Genomic DNA, 21629 nt, shown 5'->3' on the forward strand with positions numbered 1-21629 from the left:
AAACCAAGCAGCAGTCATTTAAGCTTTTTGAATTTCCATTATGAGCTACATAAGACACCTGCTCACTTAGCTTGGGGCAGATGGTTTGACTAAGTGGAGGGCCTTGAACTCAAACGGTACCCTGCTTTCACTGTTTGTATAGGTTTAGCTCTTAGTTTCTCAGTTCCAGGGTCAAGAGAGAGCTAGCTGCTGTGTTTTACTGACCGGCAGTTCACTGGCTGCTCCAAGCTAGCCCAACATATCTCCAGAAAAGAACGTTGCAGATGGGTGTTTTGTCTTGTGGACCAGGGTGACAGGATGCTCCTGGCCAGTGACCCTGCTGTATGCTAGTTGTCCTCATCTCAAACATGCTTTGAGACTCTGCATATGATCCACACAGCTGTGAGATGATTTTCCAGTCCTTTCCTGGAGCAAATCTTGTGACTGGGATAATTTGCTTCAAAAGACATTTTCTGAATTGTAATTCAGGAGACTGTACCTTGAAAGACGGTTACAAACACTGTTTAGGAGAATCATAGGATCACAGAATGCTTTGGATCAGAAGGGACCTTAAAGCCCATCCAGTTCCAACCTCCCTGCCGTTGGCATTGGCAGGGACACGTCCCGCTGGATCAGGTTGCTCAAAGCCCCATTCAACCTGGCCTTGAACACCTCCAGGGATAGGGCAGCCATGACTTCTCTGGGAAACCTGTGCCTCACCAACTTCATGGTACAAAATTTGTTCCTAATATCTAATCTAAATCTCTCCTCTTTCAGCTTAAAACCAGTGCCCCTCATTCTATCCCTGCACTCCCTGATAAAAAGCCTCTCCACAGCTTTCTCTTTAAGTAGTGGAAGGAAAGTCTTACTGGAAAGTCTTCCTCTAGACTAATAAAAGTTTCATGCTACTTCTTTTTGTTACTAAAAAGTTAAATTATGGTTTTTGTCGTTGTGGTTGTTGGTGAGAGTGTAACGTTGCTATCATCATTTTAACAGTTCTCATTGAGAAGTCCACCAATGCTACTCAAGACTGTAGTGGCAAGCATTAACAAGTAAAGCTTTCTACAACAAACTTTGTACAAAAGATAATTTTGCATCAAAAATAACATTATTTACCTAATCATTCGTGACTGACAAAAGCCACGTGAGAAATCGCCTTATTTCAAAAAGCAGTCATGAAGCCTTCAAAGTGTATGTGTAATCTTGTTTTCTCTCCCTGAACTGGAAAACCGCTGTCATGACTGTATCTATTTCCTGTGGGAGCTATTAGTCAGCATTACATCCACTCAAACTTGATCACTTTGCTGTATCTCACTGATATACTATTATCATGTAATATTGCTCATCCATCACAGGTTGTCGTGTTTTTTCTGCTGATTGTAGAATACGGGAAAGCTGAAACATCCTCTAAAAAAAAAAGTGCAGAGATTCCAAAGTATGTCCACAATTCCCTCTCTCTCTTAGGTTACTCATTTGTGTTCCAGAGCACGACCTTCTCATGGTGTACTTCAAGGTTCTAACGTGAAATATTTCTCTGCTTCTAAATCCTAAGCAAATGCACTTTAACCATCAGTTTTGAGCGTAACATTTCAATTCCTGTTTTAAATGGCAGATTTAATAAAAACTCCATCTGGCTTCCATAGGAAGCTTGCACAAGTCCTTGGAAATTGATTATTTTATTTTTTTCAGGACACGAGGAACTGTGGCCAGGATTAGAACCTCTTCCTCCTGCTGCATACTTGCCAGATGGCAAGTTTATTGAATCTGGTTTTAACTTACTAGGGCTTAAAGGAATGAACACAGCTCAGAGAAGCCAGCGCTACATTTCTATTTTGAAGGTCTCCTACAAAATCAGCCTCCAAAGATTTATCTGCAGAGGGTGGTTGTGACCTGAGCAGTCTGTTGCATACGTCTCAGCTCTTTCAGCGCTTTAAATGGAGTTAGGGCGTGACACAAACCACTTTACAAAATCCCAGTAAACTCAAGATCAGCGAGCAGTATTATTACGTCGCTAAATCAAATATATATATATATATAAATATATAAAGCCATCTACATTTCTACAGTCTTGTAAAGTCCTTTCACTTGAAATATTTGTTTTCTGACTATGTCATACGCAGTGGTGTCACTTAAAACTGTCCTTAGGTCTTGTCCTTAATATGCAGGTGTGCTCTGTACTAAAAGCTAACACTTTTGATGGGCAGAACTTAATTTCATCAGCTTTTAGGTTTGAATCAGGAAGAAAAAGTTCATGCTTTTACTTACATTTCTTACAGTGGCTTTTTGTGATTTCTTAAAGTGGCTTTTATAGTTGTGAGAACTATTTCTGGTTAATTAGTGGTGCAAATTCTGTATTATTTTTATAAAGGAACCCTTTCTTTTCAAAACACAGAGTGCTGGTTTGCGGTTTTGTTATCTCCAGAGCAATCTAATTTTCATTTTATGAGATATTTTTCCCTTTTTTCCTAAGAATGGAGGTCACTGCTCCTGCAGCTGATGCCAAAGAAGTGCAAAGAGTCTGCAGCATAAATACTTTTTCTTTCAAATGCAGAGCACTCAGGATCCTGACCACTGCTGAGGTGTAGTTGCACGCGAAGTTTCAGACATTTAAGTGGTAATGTCTATCATAATTATTCATGTGGTTTGTTAAACACGACTGTACGTACAACATGCAGTGTAGGCCCAGAATTGTAGAGTAAAGCATATGAAGATTAACTTAAGATAAGGCAATAAAGAATTACAACTCAAAATACCTCATTTTCTCCTTTTCCAATTTCACACTTCACACACCCATGCTGTTTCTATTTACTCTAATTCCTATATGCTCTTTTTACTCGAGGCAATTCCATGTCTGCTACAGGGCTGGTTCTTGCATTACATGATGGGTTTCTGATGTTGAGCACACACTATTGCTCACGTTATAAGTATTCACCACAGACTGAGATATAAGGTAATACAAGATCTGAGAGAAAAAGAGAGAAAAAAATAAATACTGTGCCTCTAACTCTTTTTATTTAACAAATTAAGAAAGTCTACTACATTTGCCTTCACAACATTTCTGAGCTGACTCATAGCTGCATACAATTCTGTCAACGTTCAAAGCAATTCTGCATTCATTCACTGAAAGGCTATTGAGGATCTCCATTGTTTTTGCTTTCCAACTTCTTCCAACAAAAAAATGGATTCCAGTACTAACTGAATCTTTGGAAAGAGGTAGAAATCACAGGGAGCCAGGTCTGGTGAATAGGGTGGGTGCTCAAGCACAGTGATGTTGTTCTTAGCTAAAATCTGCTTCATAAACAGAGTGTTTTGGGCTGGTGTGTTGTCTTCATGTTAAATTGCTGTTCACTCTTGCACATCAACATTTTCCGACTAGGGCTAAGAAAACATTTCTAGTTGAACACGCGTCCACTCACACTGAGTGAAGCAATTGAGTTGAGCCTTGTCTCAATGGGACAGATGAGAACATGTTCTATATAACCATCTCTTTGTCTCTCCCCTCCCGTTCTTTGTTCCCAAGCTATAGGGTCAGTCTTGTATTCCACTGTCCTCTAGCTAATGATGTATAAGCCTCATTTGTATGCATCAGTGGATTAAAAGTGTTTTTCAGTCTTGAGCAGTGAATTTTCAGTGTTGAATTTCTTGTGTGGAAGTTTTCATAATTCTGGAATCAAGATTTTATAGAAAATATCTCAAAGAAATTATTTGTTTGCACTGGGACTGGGCTTGTTATTTTGATACCGCCTTATCCCTCTTGTTAACAAACCAGTTTGTTAGGACTTCTAGCAGTGTGTATTCACTGGGTTTTCCTGCACTTCAGAAAAGACAGAGGGACTGTAAAAATATTTGAAATTTATTATGAATGTTTAGGAATTTAACTTATAGAAAAGATGGAAATGGCATTAGAATCAGAAGTAATAGTCTTCTCCTAGACACAGGATATCAAGAGTTAATGTTTTTCTACAACTCTCAAAGATTATTGTTGGCTTTCCTTTAAATTAATGACTTTGGAGAGAATTCACCTATCATATTACTTTACCACTTTATTCATATATCGCAAAGTATATGTAGAAAAAATAATGAACCTTTGTAAATCTTATGGATGTAATTGCATCCAGGAATACTGATGATGTCATGAATCATTGGAAGGTACAGCGGTTTCTGTGGTATTTCTAAATGAAATTAGAGGTCTCTTATTTACAGTTTGTTTGCGGTCCTCTCCATTCAGTAAAACACTGTATGGATCCAATAGTATATAAAAAAATATGTGATATAACCTAATGCTATTTTGAAGATGTTTTGGAATTATATCCCTAATTTTACTGCCGTATTATCATCATTTCCAGTTGTATCTGGCTTGGTTTAAGCTAAGGTAGTCCTGTATTAGTAACATATGGAAATCGTTATTATTCTCATTTGTTCAGCACATGTGCGAGCCTTTTATATGCCTTACTCCTTATCAAATCAAATCAGATTAAATGATGCCAAATGATCCCTTCCAACCCAAACAATTCTGTGATGATTCAGTAATGATGAAAATTCTGCAATATGTAAGTATTGGTTTTGACTGTCAGTGCAGGTGAAGCACACGAGTGACAGTTGCAGTGTTTCAGTGCATCTGGATGCAATGAGCATCACTTTGTACCTTCTGTGCTTGTCAAACATTCCTCTGTGATTATATTTGCAAGCAGTAGAATTGGAAGGGAAGTATTGGAAAGGGGTAGAGAGGCCATTTCAAAGTGACCTGGTGACCAGATGAGATCACCTGAAGAAGCAAGCATCAAGAGGTGGTTGAGCTCTATTGACTATAAATGTCGGCAGTTTTGGGGGAGGGAGGGGGGCTGGCAGGGAATCAACAACAAATGGTCAGTCACAGCCATTGAATTAAAAGTAAGTGTACATTTCCCTACCTGCTTCAGGCAAGTCAGTTCTCAGCTTTCCTGTCTGTCATATTTAAATTACTTATACTTTCATATTAATTTTATTTAAGCAGCTCCTATTTTCTATACTGAAAACCGTCCTGTTTCAAACAGGTGGGAGCCACAGGACTCCTACATAAGAGAGGTTTAATCTAATCCAAGGAAAAGTGTGTGAGCAATTGATATATTCCTGTGTTTTCTCTCAACAGTGTGTGATTTGCCATTTAAAGTGTGTGATTTCATCAAATGCTTTTTCCTTCTTCAAGTATCAGCTGTGAGGTAATGAAATTGCAGCTGAGAGCTCCAGATATGAAATTAAGTAAAATTCAGCAAGCAGAGCTTCATTAAGTGTTCTGCTTAAACTGGGCTGTGTTTTTCGGTGGCAAATCCCCTGGCTTGAGTACAGTAAAACTCAGTTTATTTATACCAGATGAGGATCTGCTTTTTTCCACATCTTTTGTAATGCTTCTTTAATCCTTAGAGAGCAAAGCCTTTGCTTCTTTGGAAATGCATCTCTTAAGAAAATGCCATTGCAAAATTCATTTAACTGGGAGCTCCTGTCCTCTCCTGTGCCTTCCTTTGCAGCTGCCTTCAGTCTTTACTTCCCCAGGAAAGAGTACTCAGAGAACGTCTACATTGATCAGCCAGCAGGTACGCCACTCCTGCGCATCCATGCCTTGAGGGATTCACATGGGGAAGCAGCCCACTTTCATCTGTGCCAGAATCTCATCATCTCTCGAGCGAGATCACAAGAAAATAATTGGTTTCAAATAAGAGAAAAAACAGGACTTCTCTATCTCAGCAGACGCCTGGATAGAGAAGACTTTAATATGCTGTGTAAGTACGAGAAGAGTGATTTTTCTTACATTTGCGTCTAACACCAAACATCTCTTGGAAGAAATGGTTAAGTGAACCTTTCTCCCTCTCTTGAGGTTTGGCTTTGTTAGAGAAATGTACTATTGAACTACAGAAATGAATTATCTCAGGTTTTCCTCCTTCTTTTATGCTTGAGCAGTAAATTGGTTTTGATGATTTTGATCTATGAGGAAATTGGGTATCATTAGATGGTGGAGGAGGAAATGGGTGAGGAGTTAATGGCATACCGCTGTGATCAGCTGCAGAAATTCTGGTGGTGGAGACAGTTTGTAGGAACTGTCTTGAGTTTGCAAGAGCCATATATCAACACTGCCCTTTGACTTGAGTGCCTTGAGGTTTGAATGTTCACGTTTGAATGTTCAACTTCAGATGTGTACTGCTTTTTGTTCTCTAAGCGCTGAGTGCTTGATGTCTCACCCATTTTCACTGCATTGTTGGTACTCAGTGTTCATGAATATCAGATAGCTATTTGTGACTGAACTAAGGAAGAACAGCTATCCAGAGCTTGAGAGCTTTTTTTTGTTCATATGGATCAAAGTGACCTAGAACATCTTTTCAAGTGAATTAGATCTGTTACACAGATGCTATCATTCTGTCTGTACTTAAAGCAAGGTCATCAAAATAATTGGGGCTTGAAGATGTCTCAGTAGATGCCACAGGTGATTTTAAACTTTATGCTAACTTTTGACCAGCTCCTTGTATTTCAAAATGATGAAGCATAAACATTGTTGTCTAAGCATAAACAATTTGGAAATGTCCTCAAGTAATGTAAACTGTCAGAATACTGTGACTTAATTAACAATTAGAAGTTGTTGTGGGTCTGTCCTGAATATTTATTCCCTTTCTGCATATATTTTTTCCCTTCTGCCACCTCACTCTGCTTTAGTCCCTCCAGAAATCAGTCCTACCAAAAAGATGATTACTGATAGTGACCCATTTTATGACAATGTCTTACAGACAGAACACTGATGTAGTTCTGTGAAGTTCTATGATGTATGAATTGGTGGTAACATCTGTATTTTTTTTACTTGATTAAGATTTAAGGTCTTCCTACCAGCAGATGATGTATTTAAGAATTGTTTTATCACGTAGTAGGACTATATGGTATTAGGCTGATGGCTGGACTGAATGATCTTAGATGTCTTCTTTGGCTTTAATAATTCTATGATTCTGTATGATTGGTTGTGGAATAATGGACTAGAGCACAAGTTGTCTTACATAAAATATTTCTTCTGGTGTTTGTTTTCGTTGGTTTTTTTTTTTTTTTCTGAAGCTGTAGGAAACTGGATATCATTATCAAAGGTGATGCTCTATGTCTTCCTTTCATCCCACCCCTTCCAAGAGAAAGAATGTGACTCTGCTACACGCACCACAGTTTTCCTCTCCTTGATGAATGCTACTGCACCAGCTTGCAGTTCCCTGACAGCAAGGCAGCTTTGCTTCACAGAAATGGATCTATCCTTTCACATCAAAGAGAATAAACCACCTGGCACATTTCATCAGCTGCAGTTACCATCACTTCATCAACTGTGTCAGAATCTCAGCATTTCCTACAAACTGCTGGCAGGTAAAACTTGAACTGAGCCACTCACGTACCAGCAATAGATGTAAACAAGCTGCTCTGTTAAGATCTGTTTGTAGTGAATCCTCTAGATTGATTATATAAAGGAAATTGCATGGCAAATACAAGCGGAGTATGAAGATTTTGCCTTTGAGATATACAGAGAGGATGGGAAGTAGAATTGTCCCCTTTCCTAAACTAAAAAAGATTGGTTTTAAAAGTTTGCACCTGCTAAGAGCAGACTGGGAATATCCTGAGGTTTAACTTCTGCTTCTTCTAGACTCTAGGATCTTCCCATGTTTTCTGCTTACCCTGATACAGCCCCACAACTTCTTTCTCTTTCACTTCTGAGTCTGCCTTTTATCATGCAGCCATGATGTCCAAATGGATTTACTGGTTTGCAAAAAAAAGCGTTAAAGAAGAAAGCTATCAGAGCCTGGTAGTGGGAGGTGATTGTTCCTATTGATGCTGTGGCCATGTTTTTCAGCTGAAGGTATGCCCTTTCGATACAATGAGAACACCACTGGTGTGAGTGTGACTCGACGCCTGGATCGAGAAGAGAGGGAGAGATATGAGCTGATTGCCAAGTGCACTGTGAGAGAGGGCTCCAGGGAGATGCAGGTTGAGGTGCCCTTCCTGGTGAATGTGTTAGATGAAGATGATTCTCCTCCGTTCCTTCCCAATGGCACTGATACTGCAGAGGCGATTGTGGAATTCAACAGGAAAGAGGTGATGTTCTCCTTTATGTAGTCGCTGCAGTAGGAACGCAGTGGTGGGAGGTGTGACAACTGAGAATAACCATGCTATAGGTAATGGGTCTCACGCGCACGTGATCATGCTGTGATCTTCAGGGCTGTGGTTGTAAAATGCTGAGTATATAGAATTCTTCTCCTGACGAGTTATATCTTATTCAGACTCCAAATTAACAAGGGTTTGAGTCGAGAATTAAGCAGCATAAGGAAATGTGAACATTTCTTGAGGTCAGGATGGACCGTTGCTGAGACTGTGGTCCAGATTGCTGTTATCTCCCCATACTGAGCTCTGCTCTGGTTTTGTTACAGGGTTGCTTCCAGTAAGTGACTAAAATTGAGAGTTATTAGAACAGGAGTATGTGTGTATTCTTCCGAAATCTATATAAGATATCAGAAATACATTCAGAATATTTATTAAGGTGCTGTACCAGTAACAGAGAGTTAGGAGGAGCGGTTGTTGGATGCTGACAAATGTTGCACCTGTAAAGGTGTTAGTTTCCAGTGTTAGGCTGTTAAGGGAGAGCTCCAGGATCTTGCTTTCATGGTGCACTCCCACTCCTCCCTTACCACGCCAGGAGGTCCAAAACCCTGAGTGTCTTTGTGCGTGTCCATGTCCCGTCCCGTCCCCGCCTTGCTTCAGTATAGAAGTGTACAAGTGAACTCTTTGCTTCTTCCCACTGGAGCAACAACCCTTCATAAGTCACTGGTATAGACAAGTCACTTATTTTGGGACCAAAATGGTGCATTTTTCATGAGAGGACTTTTGTTTGATAACCAATCTTCCTCACAGTTAAATTTCCCTTCCAAGTATATTTTCTGGAAGAAAAAGGAGTGATTTTGGGAGTTTGCTGCCACCTCCCGACTAGAACAAGTGTTGACCAGACACTCATAAACACATCCCATTTGCCTGGTCATAAAGTAATTCTCTTTTACTTTTGAAAAGTTTGAGGTTTAGGAGTTTGATTTAGCTCTGGATGATAGGGAATGAAGGTCTCACAAAACTGTTTTATGAAATAAAATATTCTCTTTGAAATTACACGCCTTCAAAGTATACAGAATGTGATGAATTTCACAGTGGAAACAAAAGCAATATATTTAGAAACTTTAAATCTTTTCTAGTAACTGAACAAACTTTAAGCAACAGAATTGCTAATAAAAACTTGTGGGTTCAGTGTCCAGGTAGAGAACAGCAATCTGGTAGACCAAGCAGCCAATCCAGGCTGCTTCAGTCGTTTCAAGTAATGAGTTTGAGCTGTCTGAATATATTTCCTTGTCTTTGAAGTGCACATATTACCTGGTTTTTTTTTCAGTAGTACCGTAGAATAACATAAAAAAAAAAAAAAAGGGAGAAAGAAAAGAAAAATCAAGAGTTGTGTATGTACATTCATTGCCTGCCTCAAAGATTTAGCCCTGTACTTAGACATAGACTCAAATGCCATATGAAAGTTCTTTTTTACTGCCATCTTCTTTTGAGCTTCTAACTGGCATCCAAATAGGCAGGAAATAATGGTGACCTTATACTTACAATGAATTTGAATGGAAGTGGGCTTGACTGAAGGTTGTAAGGTTTTATTTGACCAATATGTCAGTCTCCTAACGTACCAGGGGAAGAAAGCTTCACGGTCATTCAGCAATGTCATTTATTATTTCATTCTAGGGAACTGCCCTTGCAGTGCTAACTGTATACGATGCAGACACCACACCTATTTATCCCCTCGAAAGCAGCAGAAAGAAATACACAGGAACCATCATTACTGATGATCCCTGGATAAGCGAAACATTTCGGGTAGAGCACATCTTCAATGAAATCCACTTCAACCCAAATGGCAGCCAAGTGAGGGGAACTCAGCATGAGTACAGTAAGGTCTCTTTCTTCAAATAAAGGAGAGGTTGCTTCTTAGTAATTGACCCTTGAACTTTCCAAGCCTTTTGTAAATATTAAGCCAAAAAAAGTCGAAGAATTTCAAGTTAAGTGAATGTTGACTTTTAAACATGTATTGAAAAATGGAGTTAGTGCATCTCTGGGATAGAGAGCGTATGGGATGATGTCGTGTATATTGATAAGCAAGAGGTTCTGATTGTAGGATTCTCAGCATGGTAGGGAAGAGGACCTCTTCAAATATCTTGAAAGACACGGGGCATAACTCCATAGGAGCATATTTGCACATTTAACTCACCTTCTGTTTCCTGTTAGGAATAACTTTGATATGTGTGATATTGATATGTATATTTTGTTGAGATTGCAGTATCAAAATACACATTTGCAGATAACATGGGTTGGTAACAGACTAATCTTTTCCTTTGCAGAACTGGTACTGAATAAAAATATTTCAGTCACAGAGCACCGTTCCTTCCAGTTGGATGTTTTGGTGAATGACACAGAATTTCATGGCCCAGAAAAATCGGTGATGCTTCATTTCAATGTCTCCATCCTCCCTGTCAGCATTCAGTTTCCAAACATGACTTATCAGTTCACAGTGAACAGAAATGCTGAACGTTTTGCACAAGTAAGAAATGTGTTAATTATGCTTTCACTCTCTGTTAGAGACAGAGCTTAATAGATGGATCACTGGGGCGACATGCATTAAAGCATTGGTTGTAGCTCTTTTAAGTAGAATCGGTGAAAATGTGATATCGATATGCCTGTTGCTGGGTGCTGTGGATAGCAGGTAGACTGGAAAGTAGCTCTCCTATCACATAATAACACAAGACGGGCTACGGGTGGAAGTATTAATAGAGAGAAACAGAGATAGAAGGATTAGCAACCATGAGTGCCGTAAGCCTAAATAACTGCAAAAATATCAAGGGGAAAAAAAGACATTTGTCCCAGCTCTACATGTTCCAGTATGTTAATTGCTTTTCTTTAGATAATGGCTAGTTAGTAATTAATGTGTTTCCCAATTTAACCCTCATTTTAGGTTAATCACCACCATTGCCATTAATAATGCCCTCCAGAAACACTTTCTAACAGGTTGACATTAATCAGGGGAATATTACAATGTAAGTGCTATGGAACGTGTAAATTAATAAGGAACTGATTCGACATAATTAATGTTATGAGAGTGAATATTAAAAACATCAGTGATGAGCTGTTTTGAGGGAGCTGCTGTAAAGTATACCTCATAACTAAATAAAGCTGTGAAGCTGCCACTGTATTTGTACTGGGGAGGAAGAACTGAGACTAAAATATAGTCATCGCGATTGCAGAGAAAAACAATTCATTGGAAGATTTCTAAGGAAGAATTCAGTTTTATTAATCTTTAAGCCTCTGGCTAATTGTAAAAAGAGAGAGAAAGGAAAGTTAAGCATGTTGCATGTTTTTGTTTAATCTGATGAAATGCCTGATAGCTATTTGGAGTATGGAACAGGCCTTACATGACTAATAAAAATGCTACTGCTTAGTCAAGGGACTTTTCACCCATAGCCTGCACTGAATAGCTTAAATAAGAAAAAGATGGCAATCTCCATCCAAAAAGTTAGTTCTTTATGACAATTTGTGATGCCTTGTGGCTGCAACTTTTAAATTTGCAGTCCATTAGAATCTTCAGAGTTTTTGTGCAGTTCACTATTTTTGATGTTGGGTTTGGGTTTTTTTGTAGCACCAGGCTGTGAAAGCTTTATTCTCAGTAGTAAAAAACTCTTGCCTGGAGTTAGAGTGAAACAGATGTGTTTTCTCCCTAAAAGAAGTGACAGCATAGGTGTGTGAGTTACTCGTAATCTAAATCTTAGAATCTAGAAATGGACCCCAACCGTATGTATGTGATAATATGACTGCAATTTTACAGTTAGGTGTGTATGAATATATATTAATTGATTGATTTTTATGCATAAAAATCCATCAATTAATAATATATATGCACACACAATTCATATAATTCATAATATATGCATATGTATATTTTGTATATATGTACAATTCATAATATATACACACAGATTTTACAGAGAGCTGTATGCATTCAATAGTATTATGAATTAATAAATTCCAAATTAAATGTGGTTAACCCATGTTTATCTGTGCATTCCCTGGCTTGCCTAAACGCATTTGTGTTCTGGTTTTTTGTGTTCTATAGTCTTCTGTTTCCAGAGGGAAAAAACCCAAGTAGTTAACCTCTAAAGCTGCCGATTTTGTGTGTTGTCAGGACAGTCAAGCATCTGAAAGGGAATTTTTGGGTTTCTGGAAACAATTTCCCACAAACTCTGCAGTTTCACTGGGTGGCAGCAGTAGCAGGGAGAACTGCTTCTGGCAAGGAGGACTCCATGTCTGTGGGAAGAGATCTCTTCATGCTGCGCAATTATAAATTCACAAGGAAATTTTGTCCTGATTCTTGACCAGCAAAATGCAAAATTTATCCTAGCTCTGGAGATGCTCTTGATCTGTTAGTGTCATCCACTTCTGAGTCTGGGTTTAAATTCACAACGTGTTAAGGTTGGAGCACAAGTCAATGTAAGCAGCTTATTCCCCAGCACTTCACGTTATTAAAGTTGTCTGCATAATTATCTGTGAAGTGCCAGAGCAGCGAGGAAAAGTACTGGGCCGAATCAATATGAAGGCTGAACTGTCTCTTGCCCTAAGGAAAACACAAGAGCGTGAAGAAATGATTAACTACTGGGCTGCTTCCATTTGTCTGTTTGAGCAGCTAAATGAAATGAATAACAGAAGCTTGGCCTGATGGTAAAGGCTTGCCCAGTGGCATTTAACTTATCAACGAACTTAGAGCTCTATTGACATTTACTGAGGCAAATGATGAATAACGTCAGCTGAGATTTTTAGAGAGGTTATATGTCCAAATGTCCCTGGAATTCAGTGAAGAGGAACATTATTGTTATCCAGACTTTATTGCACTCTGGAGCTCAAAAGATGGGCTTTTTCTGCTCCTATTTCTGATAACAATATTTCTGTGTTAACTGTTGTGTGTCTTGCAAAACCTACCTTTGTAGGTTCCTCCTCTGTATGTTGATGTTAATCCTCATTACAAGGCTCTTTTTCACCCTCTTCATGAGAAAGAGGAACTGTCTGCTTCTGCCTCCTCCCGCCAGCGCTGGGCTCTGCGGCTTCCGAGAGCTGCGCTTGCTCCAGAACCTGTGGTGCAGGGCAGAGTCACAAGCTTGGGCTTCCCCTAGTGGAATCAGGCACAAAGAGAAACCCCATCTTTCTTGTAGAAACTTCTTGAGGGGGGCATTTTTAGCTTCTTCTCAAATTATACAGAGAAAACAAAACTCTTTCCTACTCTAAGGATAATCTGCTCTTCAGGGAGTCTGAATTTACAGGGTCTTCTCCATCCCCTTTGCAGGAACTTTCTGTTGATTAAAAAGGTGCCTAGAAAAAAAAGCAGTTATAACAGAGTAAGCAGAAAGAACAGTTTAATCTACCCTATATAAAGATTAATGCCATGCAACATCATTACGTTCTTCTACTGCATTAAAGAAATGCCATCTAAGCAGCTGCAATGCAGCACCAAAGCTAAGATGATGTTCCGGAATAGACCTGTCTAGACCTTGTGTCTAGACAGAGTTTATGAACAGTTGAAGTCTTTTCTTCATTTCTTTTTCTTCCTGCCAGTCCCAGCATGGTGTGGAGAGGAAACGGCATGAAAGAAATGCCTGAGTTTCTGATCGCTTTAATAGTCTGTGTGTTATCCTGCCACCAAGAAAAACCCAATGAAAATGATGCCAAATGACAGTCAGTGATGTAAATGGGAATAAGTCAGATGAAGTTGGACTGCCCTGTATGCCTCTAAGAATGCAAACTTCTCTGACTTTAAATAGTCCAGGTTCATAGGAAGAGGCCTTAATACAAAAAACTTTTTATGTTCTTTAATAAGAATGCTAAAAACAAGATGTACAGATGCGTTTTTACCAGCAATGGTGTTACTTGAAAACACATCTTAAATGCAGCATTTGAAAAGAATCCATCACCCTGTTCCCTTCAATAACACCCCACCCTTCACATTGTGGTTTTCCTTGCAAGGAAAGCCAATGCCTCTGGACCTGATCCGAATCCCACTCTTGTAAATGGAAAAACAAAGTGAGCTTTGGATCAGTTCCTATAGGAGCTGGACAGAAGACAAGGCTTTACATTGTTGTGTTGCTCAGATGAATTGTTTCAGACTGAAGAGTGCTCTGGTATAGATATTCTGGCGGGCAGAAGTTCAAATATAGCAAACCAACATGTTTTTATTTTTAGATGAAAATGTTTTAAAAGTTGTGAATGGGAAGCAATGAGGTGCTTATTCCTTTTAAGGCGCTGAGAGAACTCTGCTGGCCAGAAACTTTTTGAACTACAATCTTATGAAAATTAAGTGTTAGCAATTTCTATTTCTGTCTTATTTGAAAAGAGTCTCAGCTTTGTTCATGCTGAGCTCTTTGCTTTCTCAAGCAAGGCTAAAGTTTTTCTCATTGATCAGCCCAGGACAGAGTAAGGATTGAACTCAGACTTTCCCAAAACACAGGGTCTTGTTCTCACTGAACTTTGCTGGCCACGGCAGTAGGCACTGAGTATCGCTGAGTTTCTGGGTTGAGGCTTTTTGCATTCGCACTGCTAGCCTGAAGACAATGATAATGCTTTACCTTTCATTTTCACTGAGAATAAATCACAGTTGAAGCATTCCAGTACTGCATTGATGGTAAAATATCAAATATATAAACCCAAGATAAATGCTGAACTCTGCAAGGTGTAATATGCTCATTTTTCTTCTGGATATTTTTGGGAAGTGTAGAATCTATTTGACGTATAGGGGTTTTTTTTTCTGTTGTCTGTGATTTCTTTGTTGGTGTTTGAGCCTAGATAGGAACAATCTGCATTGAAAACTGTATGAAGTTCCGTGGTGTGAACATCACCTACAAATTACTGTCCCCCAATGTAAGCTGCTACGCTGTCGGCATACTTCAAGGCCGAGAAGATAAATATGGAAGCCTTTATGTGAATGATTCCTCTGTGCTACGCAGACCTGAGTGCAAGGAAATACAATACACTGTTCAAGCTACAGACAAGCAGAGCAGGAAACATACCAAAACCCTCCTCACTATCATATTGGAAGGAAGTCGTAAGTACCTTAGTCACTTAGAACTACTTATTTATTTCCAGAGGAGGGGTTTGCGTGTGAACCTGTATGAGGAGTGGCTGAAGTCACTTGGTCTGTTCTGTGTAAAGAAGAGGAGACTGAGGGGAGACCTCATTGTGGTCTACAGCTTCCTCACAAGGGGAGGAGGAGCAGGCGCTGAGCTCTCTGGCAACCAATGATAGTAGCGGAGGGGATGGCAGGAAGATGTCCCAGGGGAGATTTAGCTTGGATATTAGGAAGAGGCTTTTCACATAGAGGGTTGCGGGGCACTTGAACAGCTCCGCAGGGAAGCAGTCATGGCAGCAAGCCTGACAATATTGTAGAAGCATTTGCCCAATGTCCTCAGACCCATGGTATGAATATTAGTGTTATCCTATGCAGGGACAGGAGTTGGACCGATGATCCTTATGGGTCCTTTTCAGCTCAGGACATTCTGTGATCTATGAAGTGTTACTGGTATTAGATGATGCACTAATAGGGTGATCTATAAACTGATGGCATTAACAACCAAAATGATCCCAAGCTGCAAGATGTAGATCGCAAAGTTTGTCTTTTGAGTTTTGATCCAGACCTGCCTGTAGCAGATATTTGTTTGAAGAACTAATGCAGCGAAAGTGGTGTATTATGTGCAATTCATAATGCTTGTGATGGTGTTTGCATTAGGATATTTTTTGTATGATCTTTATTTTGTATTTCATGTATTCCCGTGGAAAAAAAGGGTGTATTATATATGAAACCACGAATCTCTAGCCTAAGTATGTTTATTCAATCACCTTTCTCTCCGCTTCTCTCTCCAATTTTTACTTATTTTAAAAATAATTTTGCTTTAATATTCCTGTAGCAATGCACTGATTTCATTTGACTGAAAAGTTCATAAGGGCAGAATGTTAGAAATATCCTACAGCAGCCACAGCAAAGGAGGATGACACTGGAAACTGAATTGTTTATCTCCAATCTGTATCGCACTTGGGGTAGAACCTTACAATTCTACCTGACAATTTCTCGGTTTCTTTGTATTGTATCATAGCTCATATGCCAAGAGCAAACATGTTGAGGAAGAAGAAACAAAGCTTTACAGTGAACTTTTCTTTTTGCGAGAGCCTTGTGCTGCCTGAAATCACACATTTCAAGCTGTTGCATTAACCCAGGTACAAAGTGTTTTCCCTTAACTAAAAGCTCTATATGAAGCTTTAAGTACTTATGGTCCCCATTTTTCTCTTTATCAGTATGTTAGAACAGTTTTACAGTTCTGGGCATCGAGTTTGTTTTTTACTTCACACAAGAGAATCACCTGGACTTGGTTACCTAAGTTAACTGATAGTTGGGTAAACATTCAGTCTTTCCTTGCTACATCATTTTTCCCTTCCTGTCTACCCCTAAGACTGGAGTTTTACTTCTGATCTGAATTGTCTGTCCTGAATTGACAGCAAATACTCTTCCCAACAGTTTTAAAGAAACCAGAGGACTGCCCTGACTCCTGTGCTGTGAGTAAGCATTATGCTGAATGTGAAGAGTGTGGTGGCCTGGGAGTGCTAACAGGAAGATGCCAGTGGAGACAGGGCAGCGGAAAAGGTACGGTTCTGTTGTGTGACATCAAGCTTCTGTTTAGTCTTAATTGTGCATTTGGCTTTTGTAGACATAAACTGATTTATTCTGGCTGGACAACGTGGTATAGTAAACTACACAGAAACTGGGGCTAAGGAAATTAATCATAATACCCAAATAAAACATGCATTAGGAAGGAAAATGGGGTTAAGTTGGAATGGTCATTCTTGATCTTGTCCTTGGTGGTATTAAATGTGATATTTAAAACACCAAGTAGTAAGCTGGGTTTGTGGCAGTGTAACTGGATTGGGTGACTTACTGCTTGCAAGATAATCTCTGCAACCATGAATTGAGTTTGGAATTTACCGATGAGCCTCTAAGCCAGATGTGGCCCAGCAGACAATGAGCATAGAAGATGTGTCTCTGTTGTTTCAGTTTTCTGTGGTCTGTAGCGCAGATCTGATGGGTGACAGTACTCTTGACTCTTCCAGAACAATACTTTTTTGCTGATGCTTTATCCCTTCAGTTTGCCTGAGTATCACAAATTCTCTTTGACTACTTCTAACCTTCATATTCAAGTATGTGTGAAACTCTGTAGAGACATTCTTAATTTTAAAGTCATTCTTCAGTCTCAAAATGGTCAACTAGCTCTTTTCGAAGTAATACGCAGTGCAAGTAACATGCCCAAAGAGCTGTCAAAAGCAAGAAACATAGTGAAAAACAATCTTGCAGTTGCTTTTAGCTGTTATCTTGCCTGTTACTTTAGCAAATGGTATTTATATTCATAGATGTTTATTTTAAAAAGAAAACTAACCTGTGCTTCGGTGTGCCAGTGTGCCCTGGGAAAATGCAGTCAGCTTTCCTTCAAGGCCTCATGGTATTTGTACAGCTGTCTCTTCCTGTGTTAGCAGGGATCACCACAAACTATTCCACATGCACCCCAAGTATCAAGACTTGTCCGGATGGCACCTGTGACGCGGTTGAGAGCAGAGATCCAGCTGTGTGCCCCCAGGACTGCACAAGTACGGAAATGTTTTAGATGGGCTTTTCTGTGTCACTGCTGATTGCTTTCAAGTTCTTGACTCTGACACCTTTACAAGCTGAACATATTTAACCTCTCTGTGTTGTCATACCTGCATTTGATATGTACAACAGAGTTAAGTTTATGGGGACTAATCTTGTTCTTTTTTAAGCCAGTCAACCAACACCCCATGGTGATGGGAAGATAAGGTTTTCTCAGTAGTTCTCATTCTGCTCCCCCTGTTATTCACAGGTAGTGGTTTTCAGTGGAGGTATTTCCTGAAACAAGAGGAGGTTTCAGGCAATTTAATGCTCGGTTTCCAGACTTTAGCAGAATGTGATAGAAACCACGCCTATTAGAACTCCAGTTTAAATAAGTACGAAGAAACAAATTTCAGTTTAAAATAAACATACTTACAGAGGATCATTTGAGGAAATGCCCCTGGCCTTGTTTGACAGGCGACCATCAAAGTGATCCAATGCCTTATCTATTTGAAAATACAAGCAGAGATTCATACAAGCATTTACAAAGGAAGGATTAAAATGCACATTTTTTCTTGAACACATCTTTCCGTATTCCACTCATATACCTGTTCGTACTGCAAGTTCACAAATCACTCTGAAGATATAAAAGTAAGAAAAACAGTGTATTGTGTTTTGTCAGCTTCAATCTTCCATGAGATCAGAATTTCTAAGTGGAACTTTTAATCTATCAGTATCTAATTCAGGAATAAAAACGTAGATGTACCTTGTAAATAATTCTTCTGACTCTAACATTTTTACTCCAGGTTTACATTTAAAAATGGACCCTTAGAGGAACTAGAATTTTCTTACAGGCTAGGGCTTCTCTTCTTCAACCCCCCATGGCAGGGGGGATTGGAACTAGATGATCTTTAAGGTCCCTTCCAACCCTAACTATTCTATGATTCTATGCTTCTGCCATAAAATGAATGAATAAAGAGGCTCCTTGGTATTGCTTATATGCACTGTTGGGATTATGTATTGTAAATTACACTTATCATAATTATTTCATTACAGTGCATAAAACCAATCCTTAAAGTGGTAGAAATGCTTGAAGTGAATGCAAGTAACTTCTCTAATCACCTGAAAAGCCTTCTTTATTGGTAACGATCACAATCAGTTGTCATTCTAAAAGTGAAGATATTTGTGCCAGAGGCTGTAACGCTATAACATTTAGTGTGCAACATATGCAGCATCAGATGTTTTGCTCAACAGAAGCCTGAAAGAAATACTGTCTTATTAGATAAAGTAGCAGGCAACTAAGACAAGCTTTCAAAATGTTATATATGCCTTTTTAATGCCTTGAGTTGGATAATTTTATATGTAATTTGAGACAATTCAGAACTGGGCTGGTGCCCAAAAGCAGTAGACTTACAAGCAAAGAAATGAGTTGGTTTGGGGGGCTCAGGGGTGCCGGAATACCATTATCTCAGCTTTTACTGGCAGGGGACATTTCATTGGGAGTGGAAGCAATCAATACAAAGCCTCAGATGCGTTAAGATCAAGGATATTCTTTAAGTACAGACAGTTGCTAAAATACTTATTGTTATAATTCATCCATCGTTATGATGGCAATATAGTTGAATCCTAGAATTGCTTCCTCACACTAACACTATGAATATTACATTCAAGGGTACTCAGCTGAAACAACTATCAAACAGAGGCAACCTAGTTGCATTCTAAGCAAGAGATTTTCTTGTAGTAAGTGACTGCTTCAGGGCTCATTGCAGCATGTGATTCTGGCTAAACACTTGTAAATGGCTGATGTAAATGGCTGATCTTTGTAGACTCCTCTGAACTTTGGCTTTCCAGTAATCAAAAAAAGATCTCATGCTCAGGCTTCTGCCTTGATTGCATGTCTTTTTTTCAGTGGTAGTTCGACATTTCTTTTTGGTTTTGTCTAACTACCACTGTTTTTACTTCCCAAATTTCTGGAGTTTCTGCGTGGTCTGATATATGGCCACAGTTTTTCCTTTTTTCAAATAATCTTGAGGCAGAGAATGTTCTTTCCCATCACAGGGCGATGGAAACAGCTTGTGTCTGTGTTTGATTAGGTGGAAACATCATTGGTGGTCATGGGAAAGGCACTGGAAATCTTGGAATTAAGTCAGGACATGGGATTTGTTACTGCTTCCCAAGACAGAATTGTTATTGTGAGAAAGATGATATCAAGGGTGAGTCTAAATTTAATCTGCTGTTCTCAAATTAATCTTTTCCTCTGTTGGCATCTGCCATCTGTATATATGCAAAGATCTAAACTTGTGAGCATGTTAATAAGCAGTATCATTGTTCAAAAACTGCTAATATAAAATTAATTAAGAACTGGTACCTTGACTTCTACGGTGGAGCCTGAAAATCTCCAGAAGGGGTTATTTCTGTCCTTGACTAAGGATTTTTTTTTTTTTTAATCCATTATTACATGACAGACAGGTTGGTAGTCCATTGATTTCTAGCAGAACTTGCACTTCAGTGAGGCTCACCAGATATTTACAAAGACAGCTAGGAGAATTAGAATAATAACTTATATTACTTTCAACTAATTCTAGCCTCCTAATAATTTCTGGAAATTGATCTTTGTTTAAACAGAAAAGCTCTGCACAGGTGTTTGAAAAAAGTTGATGGGGTTTAAATACAGTTTCTTTTTCTTTACAGAAAATGTTTTTATTATTGCTAATAATAAATATAACACATAATGCTTTGCACCTTTAAAACTGAATTGTTTGGAATGTATCTCAGTTTAAATTTTCTGTAGATGTAAGAAGAAAAAGAAGCAGCATAAAGCTTCTCTGTGTTTCTTAATTCTAGAAAGATACTGTGTTCACTCCACTTAGTTTAGAAATATTTATTTTGTTAAGCAGGAATATTCTAAGCCTCCTTGTAATCTAAACTGTTGAAGAGGAATATTCTGTTGTCCACAAACAAACTCCTGTCCTATATCTCCGGAGATATAACTGGTAGCAGAAGATCAATATATGGTAGGCTGGGTCTTAAAGAAGAGCATCAGAAGTAGCCTATGATAAGATAAGGAATATGGGCTCGAGCTACCAGGCATTGCAGGGAGTCAGGGAAACAATTACCTGCTGGTGTCCAAAATAAGAAAAGTATTGGAAGGTGCAGTGGACATATTTGCAAATTCTCAAATTTCATTAAGAATTGGGTCTCAGATTTTCCTCTATGTTTTCAGATGATTTTTGAGTTCTGTTTCTGTTACCTTGCATATGTCATGTGCAATGCCAAATCAGAACTGTAGGAGACAACAAGCAAAGTTCTAAGAAGTTCTTCTTGGTCCACAGAGCAACTGTGTGATGAGGTGTGCAAGACTGTGGTAGCAGGGGCAGTGCTCCTGTCCTTCATCATCTCCATCCTGATATCTTCCTATTTCATTCATCGTTACCACAAGAATTCTCCAAAGCCACCTATTGCATCCGCAGAAATGACGTTCCGGCGCCCAGCCCAGTCCTACCCTATCAGTTATTCTTCCACTAACATCCGCCGGCCTTCTTTAGATTCCATGGAGAACCAAGTGTCTGTGGACACCTTTAAAATACCAGTAAGTCTGATGTCATTTTGTAGGCTCTTTTTCCGTGTCTTTCTTGTTTCTAAAGAACGCTGTTTATGTATGCAGAAAATATTACAGAAATGCAATCTATTCACAGAAATGGTTTTAAGCTTGAAAGGGGAGATTTAGATGAGGTATTAGGAAGAAAATGTTCACTGTGAGATGGTGAGGCCCTGGCCCAGGTTGCCCAGAGCAGTCGTGGCTGCCCCATCCCTGGAGGTGTTCAAGACCAGCCTGGATGGGGCTTTGGAGCACCCTGATCCAGTGGGAGGTGTCCCTGCCCATGGCAGGGCATTGGAAATGGATGGTCTTTAAGGTCCCTTCCAGCCCAAA

At 39.2% G+C, this 21629-nt stretch overlaps 1 protein-coding gene across 2 annotated transcripts in view; it reads left to right on the forward strand.

The window, feature by feature from the left end:
- RET (ret proto-oncogene) overlaps positions 1 to 21629 on the forward strand; it is an 89406-nt gene that overhangs the window by 42579 nt on the left and 25198 nt on the right. The window contains exons 3-12 of one of the 2 annotated variants that reach the window (XM_054071973.1): positions 5484 to 5735; positions 7048 to 7341; positions 7823 to 8064; positions 9745 to 9946; positions 10395 to 10594; positions 14875 to 15133; positions 16598 to 16723; positions 17605 to 17718; positions 19792 to 19911; positions 21031 to 21287. In XM_054071973.1, coding sequence (XP_053927948.1) covers positions 5484 to 5735; positions 7048 to 7341; positions 7823 to 8064; positions 9745 to 9946; positions 10395 to 10594; positions 14875 to 15133; positions 16598 to 16723; positions 17605 to 17718; positions 19792 to 19911; positions 21031 to 21287 — 2066 coding nt within the window. The remainder of the gene's footprint in view (positions 1 to 5483; positions 5736 to 7047; positions 7342 to 7822; positions 8065 to 9744; positions 9947 to 10394; positions 10595 to 14874; positions 15134 to 16597; positions 16724 to 17604; positions 17719 to 19791; positions 19912 to 21030; positions 21288 to 21629) is intronic. The other variant, XM_054071974.1, reaches the window with a different exon arrangement.

Source organism: Cuculus canorus, chromosome 7 (assembly GCF_017976375.1).
Source record: "Cuculus canorus isolate bCucCan1 chromosome 7, bCucCan1.pri, whole genome shotgun sequence".
NCBI lineage: Eukaryota > Metazoa > Chordata > Aves > Cuculiformes > Cuculidae > Cuculus > Cuculus canorus.